At 49.8% G+C, this 23427-nt stretch overlaps 1 protein-coding gene across 1 annotated transcript; it reads left to right on the forward strand.

Annotated features, from left to right (window-relative positions):
- Positions 1-223: 223 nt before the first annotated feature.
- Positions 224-20419, forward strand: LOC145864353 (uncharacterized). Its single transcript, XM_082970072.1, has one exon. The coding sequence runs from the start codon at positions 376-378 to the stop codon at positions 14098-14100; it is 13725 nt and encodes a 4574-aa protein (XP_082826198.1). The 5' UTR covers positions 224-375; the 3' UTR covers positions 14101-20419.
- Positions 20420-23427: the final 3008 nt, after the last annotated feature.

Below are 23427 nucleotides of genomic sequence, written 5' to 3' on the forward strand. Positions count from 1 at the left end.
GGTAAGAAAGTCCTGGGGCGTCATTTATCAATATTGCATAGAAACTGATTAAAAAAAATGATCATGCTCTGAAATGTAAGTATTAGATTGTCTGAAAATGGACTAAAATGCACATATGATTCTTTGTTGCAACGGTTGAACATTTTAGACGTAAAAATAAATACAATTGAACTTGTGCTGGTGATTGCAGTTGCCCTTAAATGATTTCTTCTTCCACAGTATGGCAGTCTCTCGCTTCAACTGGTTTATCAGAACTCTGCTGGAGAGTTGTCCACCACATTGGTATCGTGTTTCCCTCAGCCTTTCAAGTCAAGAAATGTAGAAGAACCTTTTGGGGATTTATGGGGATTCCCAAATATTCCCACTGCACCCTATATGATAGATCAGACCCCAGTCATCACCAATGTTCCTTCAACATCTGTAGCATCCACCCCACTAGGAGCTTTTTGCTTGTGGGGCTTCCCATTCATTCCTACTGGAGCTTTTATTCCTTGTAAAGAATCAACAACTCCAGCCACTACAACAACAACAACTCCAGCCACTACGGCAGCCGCAACTGCAGCTGCCACTACGACAACAGCCACTGCCACTACAACTGCAGACACCACAGAGACAACACCTGCCACCACAACAGCCGCTGCCACCACTACCGCAGCCCCTGCCACCATAACTGTAGACGCCACTACGACTGCAGCTGAAATTACAACAGACCCTGCCACCACAACTGCAGACACCAATACGACTACTACCACAACTTTAGCTTCCACTACGACAGTCTCTGCCACCACAGCAACAGCAGCCGCCAGCGCAACTGTAGCCGCCACTACGACTACAGCAGCCACCACAACAGCAGCCGCTGCCACCACAACAGCAGCCGCTGCCACCACAACTTATGCTGGTACCACAAGAGCAGCATCTGCAACAACAACAGCAGCTGCCACTACGACTGCTAACACAACAGCAGCTGCCACTACGACGACAGCCCCTGCCACCACAACTGTAGACACCACTACAACTACTACCACAACTGCAGCTTCCACTACAATAGCCTCTGCCACCATAGCAACAGCAGTCGGCAGCACAACTGTAGCCGCCACTATACCTACAGCAGCCACTACAACAGTAGCAACTGCCACCACAACTCCAGCTGGTACCACAAGAGCTGCAACCACAACTGCAGCCGCCACTACGACAGCTGCCACTTTGACAACACCCCCTGCCACCACAACTTTAGCCGCTACCACAACAGCTGCCACTGCAAATACAAGTGCATATGCTACCACAGCTGCAGCTGCCCCTATGACAACAGCTGCTACCACCACAGCTGCAGCTGCCACTATGACGACAGCCACTACCACCACAACTGCAGCTGACACCACAACTGCAGCTGACACCACTACTGCAGCCTCTGCCAGCATAACTAAGGACGCCACTACGACAGCCCCTGCCACCACAACTGGAGACACCACTAAGACAGCCCATGCCACCAACTCTTTAGCCGCTACAAGAACAGCAGCCATTGCAACCACAAGTGCAGCTGCCACTATGACGACAGCCGCTGACACCACAACTGCATTTGCCACCACGACAACAGCCATTGCCACCACTACGACAGCCCCTGCCACCGTAACTGCAGCCACTAATAGGATAGCCCCTGCCAACACAACTGCAGACATTACCACAACTGTAGGTTCCACTATGACAGTCCCTGCCACCACAGCAACAGCAGCTGCCACCATAACTGTAGCCACCACTATGAATACAGCAGCCACTACAACAGTAACAACTGCAACCACAACTGCAGCTGCCCCTACGACAACAGCCGCTACTACCACAGCTGCAGCTGCCACTATGACGACAGCCACTGCCACCACAACTGTAGCTGACACCACAACTGCAGCTGACACCACAACTGCAGCCCCTGCCACCATAACTAAGGACGCCACTACGACAGCCCCTGCCACCACAATTGGAGACACCACTAAGACAGCCCATGCCACCAAAACTTTAACTGCTACCAGAACAGCAGCCATTGCAACCACAAGTGCAGCTGCCACCACAACTGCAGCTGCCACTATGATGACAGCCGCTGCCACCACAACTGTAGCTGACACCACAACTGCAGCTGACACCACAACTGCAGAGTCTGCCACCATAACTAAGGACGCCACTACGACAGCCCCTGCCACCACAACTGGAGACACCACTAAGACAGCCCATGCCACCAAAACTTTAGCCGCTGCCAGAACAGCAGCCATTGCAACAGCAAGTGTAGCTGCTACATCAACTGCAGCTGCCACTATGATAACAGTCGCTACCACCACAACTGTAGACACCACTAAGACAACCCCTGCCACCTCAACAGCAGCCACTGCTACCACTACAGCAGCCCCTGCCACCGTAACTGTAGACACCACTACGACAGGCCCTGCCACCACAACTGGAGACACCACTAAGAGAACTCATGCCACCACAACTTTATCCGCTACCACAACAGCAGCCACAAGTGCAGCTGCTACCACAACTGTAGCTGCCACTATGACGACAGCCGCTGCCACCACTACTGCAGTCCCTGCCACCGTAACTGTAGACGCCACTACGACAGGCCCTGCCACCACAGCTGGAGACACCACTAAGAGAACTCATGCCACCACAACTTTAACCGCTACCAACACAGCAGCCACTGCAACCACAACTGCAGCCACATATACGACAGCCCCTGCCACAACAGCAACAGCAGCAGACACCACCACGACTGTAGCCGCCACTTCAACTACAGCAGCCACTACAACAGTAGCAACTGCCACCACAACTCCAGCTGGTACCACAAGAGCAGCAGCTTCAACCACAACTGCAGCTGCCACTACGACAACAGCCGCTACCACCACAACTGCAGACACTGCTAAGACAACCCCTGCCACCACAACAGCAGCCACTGCCACCACTACTGCAGCCCCTGCCACTGTAACTGTAGACACCACTATGACAGCCCCTGCCACCACAACTGGAGACACAACAAAGACAACCCATGCCACCACAACTTTATCCGCTACCACAACAGCAGCCACTGCCACCACAACTGCAGCTGATATTAAGACGACAGCCACTGCCAGCACAACTACAGACACCACCACGACTCCTACCACAACTGCAGCTTCCACTACGACAGCCTCTGCCACCATAGCAACAGCAGTCGCCAGCACAACTGTAGATGCCACTACACCTACAGCGGCCACCACAAGTGCAGCCGCTGCCAGCACAACTCCAGCTGGTACCACAAGAGCAGCATCTGCAACCACAACTGCATTTGCCACCACAACGACTGCTACCACTAATGCAGCCGCCATTACGACTGCTATCACAACAGCCGCTTCCACCACAACTGCAGCCGCCACCACGACAACAGCCGCTGCCACCACTACTGCAGCCCCTGCCACCGTAATTGCAGACGTCCCTACGACAGCACCTGCCACCACGACTGCAGCCACATATACGACAGCCCCTGTCACCACAACTGCAGCCACATATACGACAGCCCCTGCCACCACAGCAACAGCAGCCGCCACCACAACTGCAGCCGCCACTTCAACTACAGCAGCCACTACAACAGTAGCAACTGCAAACACAACTCCAGCTGGTACCACAAGAGCAGCAGCTGTAACCACAACTGCAGCTGCCACTACAACAACAGCCTCTACCACCACAACTGCAGACACCACTAAGAAAACTCCTGCCATCACGACAGCAGCCACTGCTATCACTACTGCAGCCCCTGCCACCGTAAATGTAGAGGCCACTTCGACAGCCTCTGCCACCACAACTGGAGACACCACTAAGACAACCCATGCCACCACAATTTTAGCCGCTACCACAACAGCAGTCACTGCCACAACAAATGCAGACCCCACTACGACAGCCTCTGCCACCATAGCAACAGCAGTCGCCAGCACAACTGTAGCTGCCACTACAACTACAGCAGCCACTATAACAGTAGCAACTGCCACCACAACTCCAGCTGCCATCACAACACCAGCTGGTACCACAAGAGCAGCAGCTGCTACCACTACAGCAGCCACTGCCACCACTACTGCAGCCCCTGCCACCGTAACTGTAGACGCCACTACGACAGCCTCTGCCAACACAACTGGAGACACTACTAAGACATCCCATGCCACCACAACTTTAGCCGCTACCACAACAGCAGCCACAGCAACCACAAGTGCAGCTGCTACCACAACTGCAGCTGCCACTATGACGACAGTCACTGACACCACTACTGCAGCCACTGCCTCCGTAACTGTAGACGCCACTATGACAGCCACTGCCACCACAAATGCAGACGCCACTATGACAGTCCATGCCACCACAACTGCAGCTGAAATTACAACAGACCCTGCCACCACAACTGCAGACACCAATACGACTACTACCACAACTTTAGCTTCCACTACGACAGTCTCTGCCGCAACAGTAGCCGCCAGCACAACTCTAGATGCTACTACGACTACAGCAGCCACTACGACTACAGCAGCCGCTGCCTCCACAACTCCAGCTGGTACCACAAGAGCAGCATCTGCAACCACAACAGCAGCCACCACAACAGCAGCCACCACAACGACTGCCACCACAACAACAGCCGCTGCCACCACAACAGCAGCCGCTGCCACCACAACTTCAGCTGGTACCACAAGAGCAGCATCTGCAAAAACAACAGCAGCTGCCACTATGACTGCTAACAAAACAGCAGCTGCCACTACGACGACAGCCCCTGCCACCACAACTGTAGACACCACTACAACTACTACCACAACTGCAGCTTCCACTACAATAGCCTCTGCCACCATAGCAACAGCAGTCGGCAGCACAACTGTAGCCGCCACTACAACTACAGCAGCCACTACAACAGTAGCAACTGCCACCACAACTCCAGCTGGTACCACAAGAGCTGCAACCACAACTGCAGCCGCCACTACGACAGCTGCCACTTCGACAACACCCCCTGCCACCACAACTTTAGCCGCTACCACAACAGCAGCCACTGCAAATACAAGTGCATATGCTACGACAGCTGCCCCTATGATAACAGCCGCTACCACCACAACTGCAGCTGACACCACTACTGCAGCCCCTGCCACCATAACTAAGGACGCCACTACGACAGCCCCTGCCACCACAACTGGAGACACCACTAAGACAGCCCATGCCACCAACTCTTTAGCCGCTACAAGAACAGCAGCCATTGCAACCACAAGTGCAGCTGCTACATCAACTGCAGCTGCCACTATGATAACAGCCGCTACCACCACAACTTCAGACACCAATAAGACAACCCCTGCCACCTCGACAGCAGCCACTGCTACCACTACTGCAGCCCCTGCCACCGTAACTGCAGACGTCCCTACGACAGCCCCTGCCACCACAACTGCAGCCATATATACAACAGCCCCTGCAACCACAGCAACAGCAGCCGCCACCACCACAACTGTAGCCGCCACTTCAACTACAGCAGCCACTACAACAGTAGCAACTGCCACCACAACTCCAGCTGGTACCACAAGAGCAGCAGCTTCAACCACAACTGCAGCTGCCACTACGACAACAGCCGCTACCACCACAACTGCAGACACTGCTAAGACAACCCCTGCCACCACAACAGCAGCCACTGCCACCACTACTGCAGCCCCTGCCACTGTAACTGTAGACACCACTATGACAGCCCCTGCCACCACAACTGGAGACACAACAAAGACAACCCATGCCACCACAACTTTATCCGCTACCACAACAGCAGCCACTGCCACCACAACTGCAGCTGATATTAAGACGACAGCCACTGCCAGCACAACTACAGACACCACCACGACTCCTACCACAACTGCAGCTTCCACTACGACAGCCTCTGCCACCATAGCAACAGCAGTCGCCAGCACAACTGTAGATGCCACTACACCTACAGCGGCCACCACAAGTGCAGCCGCTGCCAGCACAACTCCAGCTGGTACCACAAGAGCAGCATCTGCAACCACAACTGCATTTGCCACCACAACGACTGCTACCACTAATGCAGCCGCCATTACGACTGCTATCACAACAGCCGCTTCCACCACAACTGCAGCCGCCACCACGACAACAGCCGCTGCCACCACTACTGCAGCCCCTGCCACCGTAATTGCAGACGTCCCTACGACAGCACCTGCCACCACGACTGCAGCCACATATACGACAGCCCCTGTCACCACAACTGCAGCCACATATACGACAGCCCCTGCCACCACAGCAACAGCAGCCGCCACCACAACTGCAGCCGCCACTTCAACTACAGCAGCCACTACAACAGTAGCAACTGCAAACACAACTCCAGCTGGTACCACAAGAGCAGCAGCTGTAACCACAACTGCAGCTGCCACTACAACAACAGCCTCTACCACCACAACTGCAGACACCACTAAGAAAACTCCTGCCATCACGACAGCAGCCACTGCTATCACTACTGCAGCCCCTGCCACCGTAAATGTAGAGGCCACTTCGACAGCCTCTGCCACCACAACTGGAGACACCACTAAGACAACCCATGCCACCACAATTTTAGCCGCTACCACAACAGCAGTCACTGCCACAACAAATGCAGACCCCACTACGACAGCCTCTGCCACCATAGCAACAGCAGTCGCCAGCACAACTGTAGCTGCCACTACAACTACAGCAGCCACTATAACAGTAGCAACTGCCACCACAACTCCAGCTGCCATCACAACACCAGCTGGTACCACAAGAGCAGCAGCTGCTACCACTACAGCAGCCACTGCCACCACTACTGCAGCCCCTGCCACCGTAACTGTAGACGCCACTACAACAGCCTCTGCCAACACAACTGGAGACACTACTAAGACATCCCATGCCACCACAACTTTAGCCGCTACCACAACAGCAGCCACAGCAACCACAAGTGCAGCTGCTACCACAACTGCAGCTGCCACTATGACGACAGTCACTGACACCACTACTGCAGCCACTGCCTCCGTAACTGTAGACGCCACTATGACAGCCACTGCCACCACAAATGCAGACGCCACTATGACAGTCCATGCCACCACAACTGCAGCTGAAATTACAACAGACCCTGCCACCACAACTGCAGACACCAATACGACTACTACCACAACTTTAGCTTCCACTACGACAGTCTCTGCCGCAACAGTAGCCGCCAGCACAACTCTAGATGCTACTACGACTACAGCAGCCACTACGACTACAGCAGCCGCTGCCTCCACAACTCCAGCTGGTACCACAAGAGCAGCATCTGCAACCACAACAGCAGCCACCACAACAGCAGCCACCACAACGACTGCCACCACAACAACAGCCGCTGCCACCACAACAGCAGCCGCTGCCACCACAACTTCAGCTGGTACCACAAGAGCAGCATCTGCAAAAACAACAGCAGCTGCCACTATGACTGCTAACAAAACAGCAGCTGCCACTACGACGACAGCCCCTGCCACCACAACTGTAGACACCACTACAACTACTACCACAACTGCAGCTTCCACTACAATAGCCTCTGCCACCATAGCAACAGCAGTCGGCAGCACAACTGTAGCCGCCACTACAACTACAGCAGCCACTACAACAGTAGCAACTGCCACCACAACTCCAGCTGGTACCACAAGAGCTGCAACCACAACTGCAGCCGCCACTACGACAGCTGCCACTTCGACAACACCCCCTGCCACCACAACTTTAGCCGCTACCACAACAGCAGCCACTGCAAATACAAGTGCATATGCTACGACAGCTGCCCCTATGATAACAGCCGCTACCACCACAACTGCAGCTGACACCACTACTGCAGCCCCTGCCACCATAACTAAGGACGCCACTACGACAGCCCCTGCCACCACAACTGGAGACACCACTAAGACAGCCCATGCCACCAACTCTTTAGCCGCTACAAGAACAGCAGCCATTGCAACCACAAGTGCAGCTGCTACATCAACTGCAGCTGCCACTATGATAACAGCCGCTACCACCACAACTTCAGACACCAATAAGACAACCCCTGCCACCTCGACAGCAGCCACTGCTACCACTACTGCAGCCCCTGCCACCGTAACTGCAGACGTCCCTACGACAGCCCCTGCCACCACAACTGCAGCCATATATACAACAGCCCCTGCAACCACAGCAACAGCAGCCGCCACCACCACAACTGTAGCCGCCACTTCAACTACAGCAGCCACTACAACAGTAGCAACTGCCACCACAACTCCAGCTGGTACCACAAGAGCAGCAGCTTCAACCACAACTGCAGCTGCCACTACGACAACAGCCGCTACCACCACAACTGCAGACACTGCTAAGACAACCCCTGCCACCACAACAGCAGCCACTGCCACCACTACTGCAGCCCCTGCCACTGTAACTGTAGACACCACTATGACAGCCCCTGCCACCACAACTGGAGACACAACAAAGACAACCCATGCCACCACAACTTTATCCGCTACCACAACAGCAGCCACTGCCACCACAACTGCAGCTGATATTAAGACGACAGCCACTGCCAGCACAACTACAGACACCACCACGACTCCTACCACAACTGCAGCTTCCACTACGACAGCCTCTGCCACCATAGCAACAGCAGTCGCCAGCACAACTGTAGATGCCACTACACCTACAGCGGCCACCACAAGTGCAGCCGCTGCCAGCACAACTCCAGCTGGTACCACAAGAGCAGCATCTGCAACCACAACTGCATTTGCCACCACAACGACTGCTACCACTAATGCAGCCGCCATTACGACTGCTATCACAACAGCCGCTTCCACCACAACTGCAGCCGCCACCACGACAACAGCCGCTGCCACCACTACTGCAGCCCCTGCCACCGTAATTGCAGACGTCCCTACGACAGCACCTGCCACCACGACTGCAGCCACATATACGACAGCCCCTGTCACCACAACTGCAGCCACATATACGACAGCCCCTGCCACCACAGCAACAGCAGCCGCCACCACAACTGCAGCCGCCACTTCAACTACAGCAGCCACTACAACAGTAGCAACTGCAAACACAACTCCAGCTGGTACCACAAGAGCAGCAGCTGTAACCACAACTGCAGCTGCCACTACAACAACAGCCTCTACCACCACAACTGCAGACACCACTAAGAAAACTCCTGCCATCACGACAGCAGCCACTGCTATCACTACTGCAGCCCCTGCCACCGTAAATGTAGAGGCCACTTCGACAGCCTCTGCCACCACAACTGGAGACACCACTAAGACAACCCATGCCACCACAATTTTAGCCGCTACCACAACAGCAGTCACTGCCACAACAAATGCAGACCCCACTACGACAGCCTCTGCCACCATAGCAACAGCAGTCGCCAGCACAACTGTAGCTGCCACTACAACTACAGCAGCCACTATAACAGTAGCAACTGCCACCACAACTCCAGCTGCCATCACAACACCAGCTGGTACCACAAGAGCAGCAGCTGCTACCACTACAGCAGCCACTGCCACCACTACTGCAGCCCCTGCCACCGTAACTGTAGACGCCACTACGACAGCCTCTGCCAACACAACTGGAGACACTACTAAGACATCCCATGCCACCACAACTTTAGCCGCTACCACAACAGCAGCCACAGCAACCACAAGTGCAGCTGCTACCACAACTGCAGCTGCCACTATGACGACAGTCACTGACACCACTACTGCAGCCACTGCCTCCGTAACTGTAGACGCCACTATGACAGCCACTGCCACCACAAATGCAGACGCCACTATGACAGTCCATGCCACCACAACTGCAGCTGAAATTACAACAGACCCTGCCACCACAACTGCAGACACCAATACGACTACTACCACAACTTTAGCTTCCACTACGACAGTCTCTGCCGCAACAGTAGCCGCCAGCACAACTCTAGATGCTACTACGACTACAGCAGCCACTACGACTACAGCAGCCGCTGCCTCCACAACTCCAGCTGGTACCACAAGAGCAGCATCTGCAACCACAACAGCAGCCACCACAACAGCAGCCACCACAACGACTGCCACCACAACAACAGCCGCTGCCACCACAACAGCAGCCGCTGCCACCACAACTTCAGCTGGTACCACAAGAGCAGCATCTGCAAAAACAACAGCAGCTGCCACTATGACTGCTAACAAAACAGCAGCTGCCACTACGACGACAGCCCCTGCCACCACAACTGTAGACACCACTACAACTACTACCACAACTGCAGCTTCCACTACAATAGCCTCTGCCACCATAGCAACAGCAGTCGGCAGCACAACTGTAGCCGCCACTACAACTACAGCAGCCACTACAACAGTAGCAACTGCCACCACAACTCCAGCTGGTACCACAAGAGCTGCAACCACAACTGCAGCCGCCACTACGACAGCTGCCACTTCGACAACACCCCCTGCCACCACAACTTTAGCCGCTACCACAACAGCAGCCACTGCAAATACAAGTGCATATGCTACGACAGCTGCCCCTATGACAACAGCCGCTACCACCACAACTGCAGCAGACACCACTACTGCAGCCCCTGCCACCATAACTAAGGACGCCACTACGACAGCCCCTGCCACCACAACTGGAGACACCACTAAGACAGCCCATGCCACCAACTCTTTAGCCGCTACAAGAACAGCAGCCATTGCAACCACAAGTGCAGCTGCTACATCAACTGCAGCTGCCACTATGATAACAGCCGCTACCACCACAACTTCAGACACCAATAAGACAACCCCTGCCACCTCGACAGCAGCCACTGCTACCACTACTGCAGCCCCTGCCACCGTAACTGCAGACGTCCCTACGACAGCCCCTGCCACCACAACTGCAGCCATATATACAACAGCCCCTGCAACCACAGCAACAGCAGCCGCCACCACCACAACTGTAGCCGCCACTTCAACTACAGCAGCCACTACAACAGTAGCAATTGTCACCACAACTCCAGCTGGTACTACAAGAGCAGCAGCTTCAACCACAACTGCAGCTGCCACTACGACAACAGCCGCTACCACCACAACTGTAGACACTGCTAAGACAACCCCTGCCACCTCGACAGCAGCCACTGCCACCACTACTGCAGCCCCTGCCACCGTAACTGTAGACACCACTATGACAGCCCCTGCCACCACAACTGGAGACACCACAAAGACAACCCATGCCACCACAACTTTATCCGCTACCACAACAGCAGCCACTGCAACCATAAGTGCAGCTGCCACCACAACTGCAGCTGATACTAAGACGACAGCCGCTGCCAGCACAACTGCAGCTGCCACTACGACGACAGCCGCTGCCACCACTACTGCAGCCCCTGCCACCACAACTGGAAACACCACTAAGACAAATCATGCCACCATAACTTTAGCCTTTACCAACACAGCAGCCACTGCAACCACAAGTGCAGCTGCTACCACAACAGCAGCTGCAATAACGACAGACCCTGCCAGCACAAATGCAGACACCACTACGACTCCTACCACAACTGCAGCTTCCACTACGACAGCCTCTGTCACCATAGCAACAGCAGTCGCCAGCACAACTGTAGATGCCACTACAACTACAGCAGCCACCACAACAGGAGCCGCTGCCACCACAACTCCAGCTGGTACCACAAGAGCAGAATCTGCAACCACAACTGCATTTTCCACCACTACGACTGCTACCACGACTGCAGCTGCCACCACCACGACTGCAGCTGCCACCACCACGACTGCAGCTGCCACCACCACGACTGCAGCTGCCACCACCACGACTGCAACTGCCACCACAACTGCAGCTGCCACCATGACAACAGCCGCTGCCACCACTACTGTAGCCCCTGCCACTGTAACTGCAGACGCCACTATGACAGGCCCTGCCACCACAACTGGAGACACCACTAAGACAACTCATGCCACCACAACTTTAGCCTTTACCAACACAGTAGCCACTGAAACCACAAGTGCAGCTGCTACCATCACAGCAGCTGCAATAACGACAGACCCTGCCAGCACAAATGCAGACACCACTACGACTCCTACCACAACTGCAGCTTCCACTACGACAACCTCTGCCACCATAGCAACAGCAGTTGCCAGCACAATTGTAGATGCCACTACAACTACAGCAGCCACCACAACAGGAGCCGCTGCCACCACAACTCCAGCTGGTACCACAAGAGCAGAATCTGCAACCACAACTGCATTTGCCACCACTACGACTGCTACCACAACTGCAGCCGCCACCACGACTGCAGCGGCCGCCACCACGACTGCAGCGGCCGCCACCACGACTGCAGCTGCCGCCACCACGACTGCAGCTGCCGCCACCACGACTGCAGCTGCCGCCACCACGACTGCAGCTGCCGCCACCACGACTGCAGCTGCCACCACCACGACTGCAACTGCCACCACAACTGCAGCTGCCACCATGACAACAGCTGCTGCCACCACTACTGCAGCCCCTGCCACTGTAACTGCAGACGTCCCTACGACAGGCCCTGCCACTTCAACTGCAGCCACATATATGACAGCCCCTGCCATCATAGCAACAGTAGCCGCCACCACAACTACTGCTGCCACTACCACAGTCACGGCCAACACAACAACAGCTGCCACTACGACAACACCCCCTGCCACCACAACTTTAGCCGCTACCAGAACAGCAGCCACTGCAACCACAAGTGCAACTGCCACCACAACTGCAGCTGCCACTACGACAACAGCCACTGCCACCATTACTGTTGCCCCTGCCACCGTAACTGTAGACGCCACTACGACAGCCTCTACCACTACAACTGGAGACACCACTAAGACAACCCATGCCACCACAATGTTAGCCACTACCACAACAGCAGCCACTGCCACCACAAATGCAGACCCCACTACGACAGCCTCTGCCACCATAGCAACAGCAGTCGCCAGCACAACTGTAGCTGCCACTACAACTACAGCAGCCACTACAACTACAGCAGCCACTACAACAGCAGCCACTGCCACCACAACTCCAGCTGGTACCACAAGAGCAGCATCTGCAACCACAACTGCATTTGCCACCACTACGACTGCTACCACAAGTGCAGCCACCACTACGACTGCTACCACAACAGCTGCTGCCACCACAACTGCAGCTGCCACCACGACCACAGTCGCTGCCACCACTACTGCAGCCCCTGCCACCGTAACTGCAGACGTCCCTACGACAGCCCCTGCCACCACAACTGCAGCCACATATACGACAGCCCCTGCCACCACAACTGCAGCCACATATACGACAGCCCCTGCCACCACAGCAACAGGAGCCGCCACCACAACTGTAGCTGCCACCACAACTCCAGCTGGTCCCACAAGAGCAGCAGCTGCAATCACAACTGCAGCTGCAACTATGACAGTCACGGCCACCACAACAACAGCTGCCACTACCAGAACAGCAGCCACTGCAACCACTGCTGCTACATCAACTGCAGCTGCAACTATGATAACAGCTTCTGCCACTACACCTGCAGCTGCCACTATAACAACAGCTGCTACCGCCACAACTAAATACACCACCAAGACAACCCCTGCCACCACAAATTTAGTTGCCACTACGACAACACCCGCTACCAGCACAACTGCAGGCACTACAAATACAACCCCTGCCACCACAACTTTAAAAGCTACCACAACATCAGCCACTGCAACCACAAGTGCAGCTTACACCACTACTGTTGCCCCTGCCACCGTAACTAAGGGCCCCACTACGACAACCCCTGCCACCACAACTTTAGCCACTACCACAACAGCAGCCACTGCAATCACAAGTGCAGCTGCTATCACAACAGCAGCTGCCACTATGACGACAGCCTCTGCCACTACAACTGCATCTGCCACTATGACAACAGCTTCTACCACCACAAATGCAGACACCACTAAGGCAACCCCTGCCACCACAACTTTAGCCGCTTCCACAACATCAGCCACAAGTGCAACTGCCGCCGCAGCTGCCACCACAACTGCAGCTGCCGCTATGACAACATCCACTGCCACCACTACTGCAGCCACTGCCACCGTAACTAAGGACACATGACGACAGCCCTTGCCACCACAAATGCAGACACCACTAAGACAACCCAGGCTACCACAACTTTAGCCGCTACCACAACAGCAGCCACTGCAATCACAAGTGCAGCCACCACTATGGCAACCCCTGACACCACAACTTTAGCCACTTCCATAACATCAGCCACAGCTACCACAACTGCTGCTGCCACTACGACAACAGTCACTACCACCATAAATGCAGACACCACTACGACAACCCCTGCCACCACAACTGCATACGCAACTATGACATTCCCTGCCACCACAACTGGAACCACCACTTCACAGCCGCTGCCATCCCAATTGCAGCTTCCGCTATGACAGCAGCTGATGCCACCACATCTGCTGTCACCAGAACTGCATTCACTACCACAAATGTAAACACCACAACTGCCACTACGGCAGCCCCTGCCACCACAACTTCAACCGCTACAACAGCAGCATCTACCAGCACAACAGCAGTCGCCACTACGACAGCCCCTGCCACTACACCTTCAGCCGCTAAAACAACAGTCGCTAACTATGACAGCCGCTGCCACCACAACTGCAGCCACCACTATGACAGGCCATGTCACCACAATTGGATTCACCACTACGATAGTCGGTGCCATCCCAACTGCAGCTGCCAGTATTACAGCAGCCGCTGCAACCACAACTGAGGCAACCACAACTACAGCAGCCACCATAACTGCAGCTGCCACTAAGACAACAGCTGCTGCAACCACATCTGCAGTTGCTGCCAACATAACTACAGCCGCCAATATGACAGCCCCTGCCACCACAGCAACAGCAGCCGCCACCGCAACTGTAGCCGCTACTACGACAGCCCATGCCACCACACTGTAACTGCAGCAGCCGCTGCCACTACAACTCCAGCTGCCACCACAACTGCAACCACCACTACGACAGGCCCTGCCACACAACTTCAGCCGCTACCACGACAATTGCCACTTCGACAACCCTTGCCACCATAACTGCAGCTGCCACTATGAAAGCTACTGCCACCACAGCTGCAGCTGGTAACTGAACTGCAGCTGCCACTATGACAACAGCTGCTACCGCTATGACAGCCCTTGCCACCATAACTGCAGCTGCCACTAAGATAACAGCCGCTGCAACCACAACTGCAGTTGCTGCCAACAAAACTACAGACACCACTATGACAGCCCCTGCTACAACAACAGCACCCTCTGCCACCACAACAGCAGTTGCCACTATGACAGCCACAGCCACCATAACTTCAGCCGCTACATCAACAGCAACCTCTGCCACCACAACAGCAGTCGCTAACTATGACAGCCGCTGCCACCCCAATTGGAGCCGCCACTACGACAGTCGGTGCCATCCCAACTGCAGCCGCCACCACAACTGCAGCCGCCACTAAGACAACAGTTGCTGCAACCACCACTGCAGTTGCTGCCAGCAAAACTACGGCCACCACTATGACAGCCCCTGCCACCACAGCAACAGCAGCCGCCACCACAACTGTAACCGTCACTACGACAGCCCATGCCACCACACTGTAACTGCAGCAGCCACTACAACAGCAGCCGCTGCCACCACAACTGCTGCCGCCACTACTGCTGCCACTACCATAACTGTAGTGCCGCTACTGCAGCCGTTACTACCACTGCCGTTGCCACTTGAACTTTTTTTAAGTCCATATTGATACAGAAACACAGAACAAGTTGATTGACAAAGTCATGAAGAATTTGAAGAATTTAATAAACCACCTTTGGGCTATGATTAAGAAATATGCCTCTCGAGTCACAATGACCCCAGTCCATAGCTTGAGGGGTAACATGAATACATTTTTCCTTTCCCTTGCAGGCATTTCAAGACATCAATGCCTGCAGCATTCATCACAAGTGAATGCATCACTGATGACTACTGGTGTGCATCATGTAATTTTAACAACCAATGCATATTTCACTACAATATACCATTTTTTCATAGTGTAACTTGACACCATCGATAAAGGCTGCTAACCTAAGGCTTTTATACTCTTCACCAGCTATGTAAGTTAATGCTCTTGTCAGGTGTTTTGTTATACTTTTATGTTGGAATGCGTGTATATGACAGGATTCAAGACGTAGATTCTATATTTAACAACATGGCATAGTATTGTATATCATTATAATTGCTACCAGGAATATCCCTTTAGGAATATTATCGATCCATTTTTTTAATAAAATATATAAATGAGTGATACAAATACTGACCAAAAACAATTATGATGTGTTTTTGGCAAAAGTTGTGAAGATTTTTGCTAATATTTTACAAAGATGTATTTTACAAACCTGGCTAAGTTGGTTGTGTTACCTGCATAACTATAATCATATTTCAGTTATCATTGGGCATATTCCACCATTATTGGAAGAGTTGTAGCAATGTCATACCAATCCAATTAAAACCAATGGAGCTGGTTGGCGGCCATATTTCTAGCTTCATGTCAAATTTGGTGCACTCATTGTGAAGACGTTTAGCAAAAATGGGTTACCTGTACCTCTTTGCTGGATCCAATGCATTCCTGTAGGATTTCATTTCATTGCAGGTTTCACATCAAATGTATTGATGTTAACACAAGGTAACACTTTATTTGGATAGTCCATCTGTAGATGCTCTACAGACTATCAGTAATATGTCAACTGCATGTCTGTAGTTCATCTACAGTTAGTCTATCAGCAGTATTTCATCAACATATCTTTAGACTTTCAGTAGCATCTCAACAGTATATCTCAACATTTTCATCAAGGTAGTCTATAGTCCATCTATAGATGCTCTACAATCCCTCTGTAAACTATCAGCAGAATTTCAACACTATATCTGTAGCCCGTAAGTCATATTTCAACAGTATATCCCCTCGCTTTTACAATGCCACGACCCAGCAATTTTTTTTACATTTTAGTCATTTAGCAGACGCTCTTCTCCAGAGCGACTTACTGTAGTGAATACATTTCATTAAAAAAAAAGTTTTTCCCCGTACTGGTCCCCCGTGTGTTTGCAACCCTGGCGTTGCAAACACCATGCTCTACCAACTGAGCCACACGGGACTATAGATGATTAACAAACAAACAGGAGATTATCAGCAGCATCTCAACTGTGTATCAGTAACAAGTTCATTCTATTGTTCTATCTGTAGATATGCTTTTGGACTATCCAAATAAAGTGAAACACAAGTTGATTTTAGTTGGTCTACAGACTATATACTTCACATTCAAATATGTATCAACTGATGTGCATTCACTAACACTCCAGTAATGTAACGGCCGTCGAAGGGAGTAGACCAAGGCGCAGCGGGTTGAGTGCTCATTTTTAACTTTTATTGAACACGTAAACAAAACAAGAACCAAACGACAGCTTAACAGTTCCGTCAGGTACAAAACACTAGACTGAAAACAACCACCCACAAACACAAGCTGAAAAACCCTAACCCTAACCCTAAATAGGACCTCCAATCAGAGGCAACAAGAAACAGCTGCCTCCAATTGAAGGTCAAACAAAAATCCTAAACATAGAAATAGAAAAACTAGACACGGACATAGAAATATACTAACATAGAACATCTACCAAAACCCCCGAAACACATAAAACAAACACCCCCTGCCACGCCCTGACCAAACTACAATAACAAACAACCTCTTTTACTGGTCAGGACGTGACAAGTAATCCTCTGTAGATTTGCATTGGGACAATCTAAATAAAGTGAAAGACTGTGTCATTAAGTTCGTATGCAATAATCACTCAACAGATATGCATTGGGACTATGCAATAAAGTGAAATACTGTTGAATTAAGTTCCTATGCAATAATCACTCAACACATTCAAATGTCCAACTGTTGTTGGGATGACTGAAATGGCCTTTTGACACTGGAGCACCTGGAGAAATAAATCAAGAGGGAAACAAACAAACAATCACTATGCTTAAACTTGTCTTATTTGTTGGTGATGAAGAAACACATCAGAGGCATAATGTTAAAATCTATATTTTAATGAACAAAAATCACAACATTGTATATCAACATTTTTGGCCTAATGACATAAGGCTGCCAGTGCAATTCGGGCAGTTACCCGAGGAGAGTGTGTGTGAGAGAGACATTGCAGCACCAAGGTAGTTTAATTCAACCAACACAAAGTTTTAGTATATCGTGCAACACTACTGTAAATTTGCTCTTGAGAAGTGTGTGTGCCTCCGCAACACTTTTCAGGGGGCATGTGTACAGTAGTGTTGCATGATATACCAAAACATCAGTAGTATCCCGATACCATAATTTGACAAAATTGTAAATATATGATTTTTTTTTAGTACCAGTAAATAGGTACTGTTGTCCTGAAACAAGGAAAACATGTTTGCCCGCTTATCTTAGTTGGAAGATAAGTAACTCCCTCTTTCTCTTCATCTCTGTGACCTTTACTTGACCCACTGTCTTTTCTGTGCATAATGTTGCCAGATCTGTGAGTTTACAGAAAGGAAACACCTATCTATCTGCTATGAAGAGCTCAGCAATGGGAGTGGTGGCGGCCACTGCGTTTGTTCCTGGACACAACCGCCTTTCGGAAAGCCACTGTCATATTGTAGCTCCTCTTCTTCAGGTTCAGCAGCTGCTGGTATCTGGTGATAACGTCTTTGATGTTGCACGCTGAAGAAATAGAAAATCAGAATAAAAAAAGCAAGGCACATTTTCCATGTATCAAAATCAAATCAAAATCAAATCAAGTTTTATTGGTCGCATACACATGATTAGCAATGTTAATGTGAGTGTAGCGAAATGCTAGTGCTTCTAGTTCCAACAGTGCAGTAATATCTAACAAGTAATCTAACAATTCCCAACAACTACCTAATACACACAAATCTAACAAGTAATCTAACAATTTCCCAATAACTACCTAATACACACAAATCTAAATGGGTAAATGAAAATATGTTCATATAATAATATGGATGAGCGATAGCCGAGCGGCATAGGCAAGGTGCAGTAGATGGTATAAAATACAGTATATACATGTGATATGAGTAATGTAAGATACAATTGAAGTCGGAAGTTTACATACACCTTAGCCAAATACATTTAAACTCAGTATTTCACAATTCCTAACATTTAATCCTAGTAAAAATTCCCTGTCTTAGGTCAGTTAGGATCACCACTTTATTTTAAGAATGTGAAATGTCACAATAATAAGAGAGAATTATTTATTTCAGCTTTTATTTCGTTCATCACATTCCCAGTGGGTCAGAAGTTTACATGTTCATTTTTATGCAGATAATACTGTTCTTTATTCAAGTGGTAGTAGTTTATCTTTAGCTTACAACAGAATCTGTATGATTTAAAGCTGGTTCTAAATTTGGGTAAAACAAAATGCATGGTATTTTCAAATGCCAGGCATGTTACTAATCATGTCATTGCTACATTGCATGGACATACTATAGAGCAAGTTAAAGTGTACAAATATTTGGGTGTGTGGGTTGATGATAAGCTGAGCTTCACTCTGCATGTAGAGGACTTGATTAGGAAGCTCAAGCTGAGAATAGGTTTTTATTACAGGCATAAGGCTTGTTTTTCTTTGGAGGCCAGGAAGGAGCTGGTACGATGTACATCACTGGCGGTTTTAGATTTTTGTGATGTTATATATATGCAGCCGCCGCCACTACCCTGAGAGCACTTGATTCAGTGTAACATGCAGCCCTCAGGCTCATTACAAATCAAAAATGTCGAACACATTATTGTGATCTCTACAGCGCTGTTGGCTGGTCGTCATTGTCCTTGCATAGGCTTAAACACGGGTATACACTGATTTATAAGGCCATATTGGGTAAAATGCCATTTTATCTCTGTTCTTTTTTAGTCAGGTCAGTAAATAAATATCAATTACCGTCCTGTTCTCATTTGCTTCTAACAGTACCAAAAATCAGAACAGGTCGTGGTAGAAATAGTTTTAGTTACTTAGCTCCGTGGTCCTGGAATTCTCTCCTAAACATTTAAAAATTTGATGATCTAGTTTTGTTGGATGAGTTTAAACACTTGATCGATGTATATATCATTGAAGAGTGTAATTGTCTTTAGGACAGCTGTTTTAAGTCAAGTCTTTCGTGTTTTTAACGTAAAATGTTTTTGAAGTTCTGTATGTGTGTTTATAGTTTTGTTTAATGTTGTGTTAGTGTATGTAAGTTGTTTTGTCTGAAACGTTGTTCCCCCTGCTGCTATTGGACCAGGTCTCTCTTGGAAAAGAGATGTTATCTCAATGAGTAAACCTGTACAATTAAGGTAAAATAAAAATAAAAAATAAAAACATACACTCAATTAGTATTTGGTAGCATTGCCTTTAAATTGTTTAACTTGGGTCAAATGTTTCGGGTAGCCTTCCACAAGCTTCCCACAATAAGTTGGGTGAATTTTGGCCCATTCCTCCTGACAGAGCTGGTGTAACTGAGTCAGGTTTGTAGGCCTCCTTGCTCGCACACGCTTTTTCAGTTCTGCCCACACATTTTCTGTGGGATTGAGGTCAGGGCTTTGTGATGGTCACTCCAATACCTTGACTTTCTTGTCTTTAAGCCATTTTGCCACAACTTTGGAAGTATGCTTGAGGTCATTGTCCATTTGGAAGACCCTTTTGCGACCAAGCTTTAACTTCCTGACTGATATCTTGAGATGTTGCTTCAATATATCCACATAATTTTCCTCCCTCATGAAGCCATCTATTTTGTGAAGTGCACCAGTCCCTCCTGCAGCAAAGCACCCCCACAACATGATGCTGCCACCCCCGTGCTTCACGGTTGGGATGGTGTTCTTCAGCTTGCAAGCCTCCCCCTTTTTATTCCAAACATAATGATGGTCATTATGGCCAAACAGTTCTATTTTTGTTTCATCAGACCTGAGGACATTTCTCCAAAAAGTACGATCTTTGTCCCCATGTGCAGTTGCAGACTGTAGTCTGGCTTTTTTATGGCGGTTTTGGAGCAGTGGCTTCTTCCTTGCTGAGCGGCCATTCAGGTTATGTCGATATAGGACTCGTTTTCATGTGGAAATAGATACTTTGTACCTGTTGTCTCCAGCATCTTAACAAGGTCTTTTGCTGTTGTTCTGGGATTGATTTGCACTTTTCACACCAAAGTAGGTTAATCTCTAGGAGACAGAACGCATCTCTTTCTTGAGTTGTATGACGACTTCGTGGTCCTATGGTGTTTGTACTTGCGTACCATTGCTTGTGCAGATGAATGTGGTACCTTCAGGCGTTTGGATATTGCTCCCAATGATGAACCAGACTTGTGGAGGTCTACAATTTTGAGGAGGTCTTTTCTGAGGGCTAATTTCTTTTGATTTTCCCATGATGTCAAGCAAAGAGGCACTGAGTTTGAAGGTAGGCCTTGAAATACATCCACAAGTACACCTCCAATTGACTCAAATGATGTCAATTAGCCTATCAGAAGCTTCTAAACCATGACATCATCTTCTGTAATTTTCCAAGCTGTTAAAAGGCACAGTCAACTTAGTGTATGTAAACTTCTGACCCACTGGAATTGTGATACAGTGAATTATAAGTGAAATAATCTGTCTGTAAACAATTGTTGGAAAAATTACTTCTGTCATACACAAAGTAGATGTCCTAACCGACTTGTCAAAACTAAAGTTTGTTAACAAGAAATTTGTGGAGTGGTTGAAAAACAAGTTTTAATGACTCCAAGTGTATGTAAACTTCCGACTTCAACTGTTTGTAAACATTATTAAAGTGGCATTATTTAGAGTGGCATTGTTTAAAAAGTGACTAGTGATCCATTTATTAAACTGTCCAGTGATTGGGTCTTAATGTAGGCAGCAGCTTCTCTGAGTTAATGATTGCTGTTTAGCCGTCTGATGGCCTTGAGATAGAAGCTGTTTCTCAATCTCTCGGTCCCAGCTTTGATACACCTGTACTGACCTCACCTTTCTGGATGATAGTGGTGTGAACAGGCAGTGGCTCGGGTGGTTGTTGTCCTTGATGATCTTTTTGGCCTTCCTGTGACATCGGGTGCTGTAGGTGTCCTTGATGGCAGGTAGTTTGCCCCCGGTGATGCGTTATGCATACCGCACCACCCTCTGGAGAGCCTTGCGGTTGAGGGAGATGCAGTTGCCGCAGCCCGACAGGATGCTCTCAATTGTGCATCTGTAAAAGTTTGTCAGGGTTTTGGGTGACAAGCCAAATTTCTTCAGCCTCCTGAGGTCACCACTCGCCTAAAATGTCACCACTCGCCAGCAATGTTTCAAAATGTGCTACTGCTTCTCGCATGCAAAAGTAATGTGGACGAATCATCGTGTTTCGTGGTTTGTCCTGGACTCATGGTATGAGGAATTGCTGAATGTGGGCATATCGTTAGTGGGAGATTGCGCTATAGACCTGAATATTTTTGTCTTGTTGGTATTTTATGTACTGACTGAAGAAATGTAAATGTTTTTTGCTCATAGCTTATTTTTAGAGAACTCATAAACCAAAATATAATATATGCAATTAAACAGACTTCCAAATTTGGAATAACGTCACCTACCTTTTTTCTGCAGTCATCTCGCCCAGTTGCTGCTCCAGAAATGCCTTCAGGTCTTCACTCGAGGCTGGAGGAATTCTGCTTTTTTCTTCCATTGAACAAATTCCTGGTTCATCGGCTTAATTCTTTTTCACTTGAGCTGCAACAGTATGAAAAAACATAGTTAAGGGAAAAATATAGAAGGGGTTCATCATGGCAGACACTATGGGTTTAAGTCGCATACACTACATGACCAAAAGTATGTGGACACCTGGTCGTTAAACATCTCATTCCAAAATCATTGCCATTAATATGGAGTTGGTCAACCCATTGCTGCTATAACAGCTTCCACTAATCTGGGAAGGCTTTCCACTAGATGTTGGAACATTGCTGCGGGGACTTGCTTCCATTCAGCCACGCGCATTAGTAAGGAGCGGCACTAATGTAGGGTGATTAGGCCTGGCTCGCAGTCGGCGTTCCAATTCATCCCAAATGTGTTCGATGGGGTTGAGGTCAGGCCTTTGTGCAGGCCAGTTAAGTTCTTCCACACCGATCTCGACAAACCATTTCTGTATGGACCTCGCTTTTTGCATGGGGCCATTGTCATGCTGAAACAGGAAAGGGCATTCCCCAAACTGTTGGCACAAAGTTGGAAGCACAGAATCATCTAGAATGTCATTGTATGCTGAAGCATTAAGTTTTCCCTTCAATGGAACTAAGGGGCCTAGCCCCAACCATGAAAAACATCCCCAGACCATTATTCCTCCTCCACCAAACTTTACAGTTGGCACTATGCATTCCGGCAGGTAGCGTTCTCCT

This window comes from Salmo salar, chromosome 27 (assembly GCF_965601325.2).
Source record: "Salmo salar chromosome 27, fSalSal1, whole genome shotgun sequence".
In the NCBI taxonomy this organism is placed as follows: domain Eukaryota; kingdom Metazoa; phylum Chordata; class Actinopteri; order Salmoniformes; family Salmonidae; genus Salmo; species Salmo salar.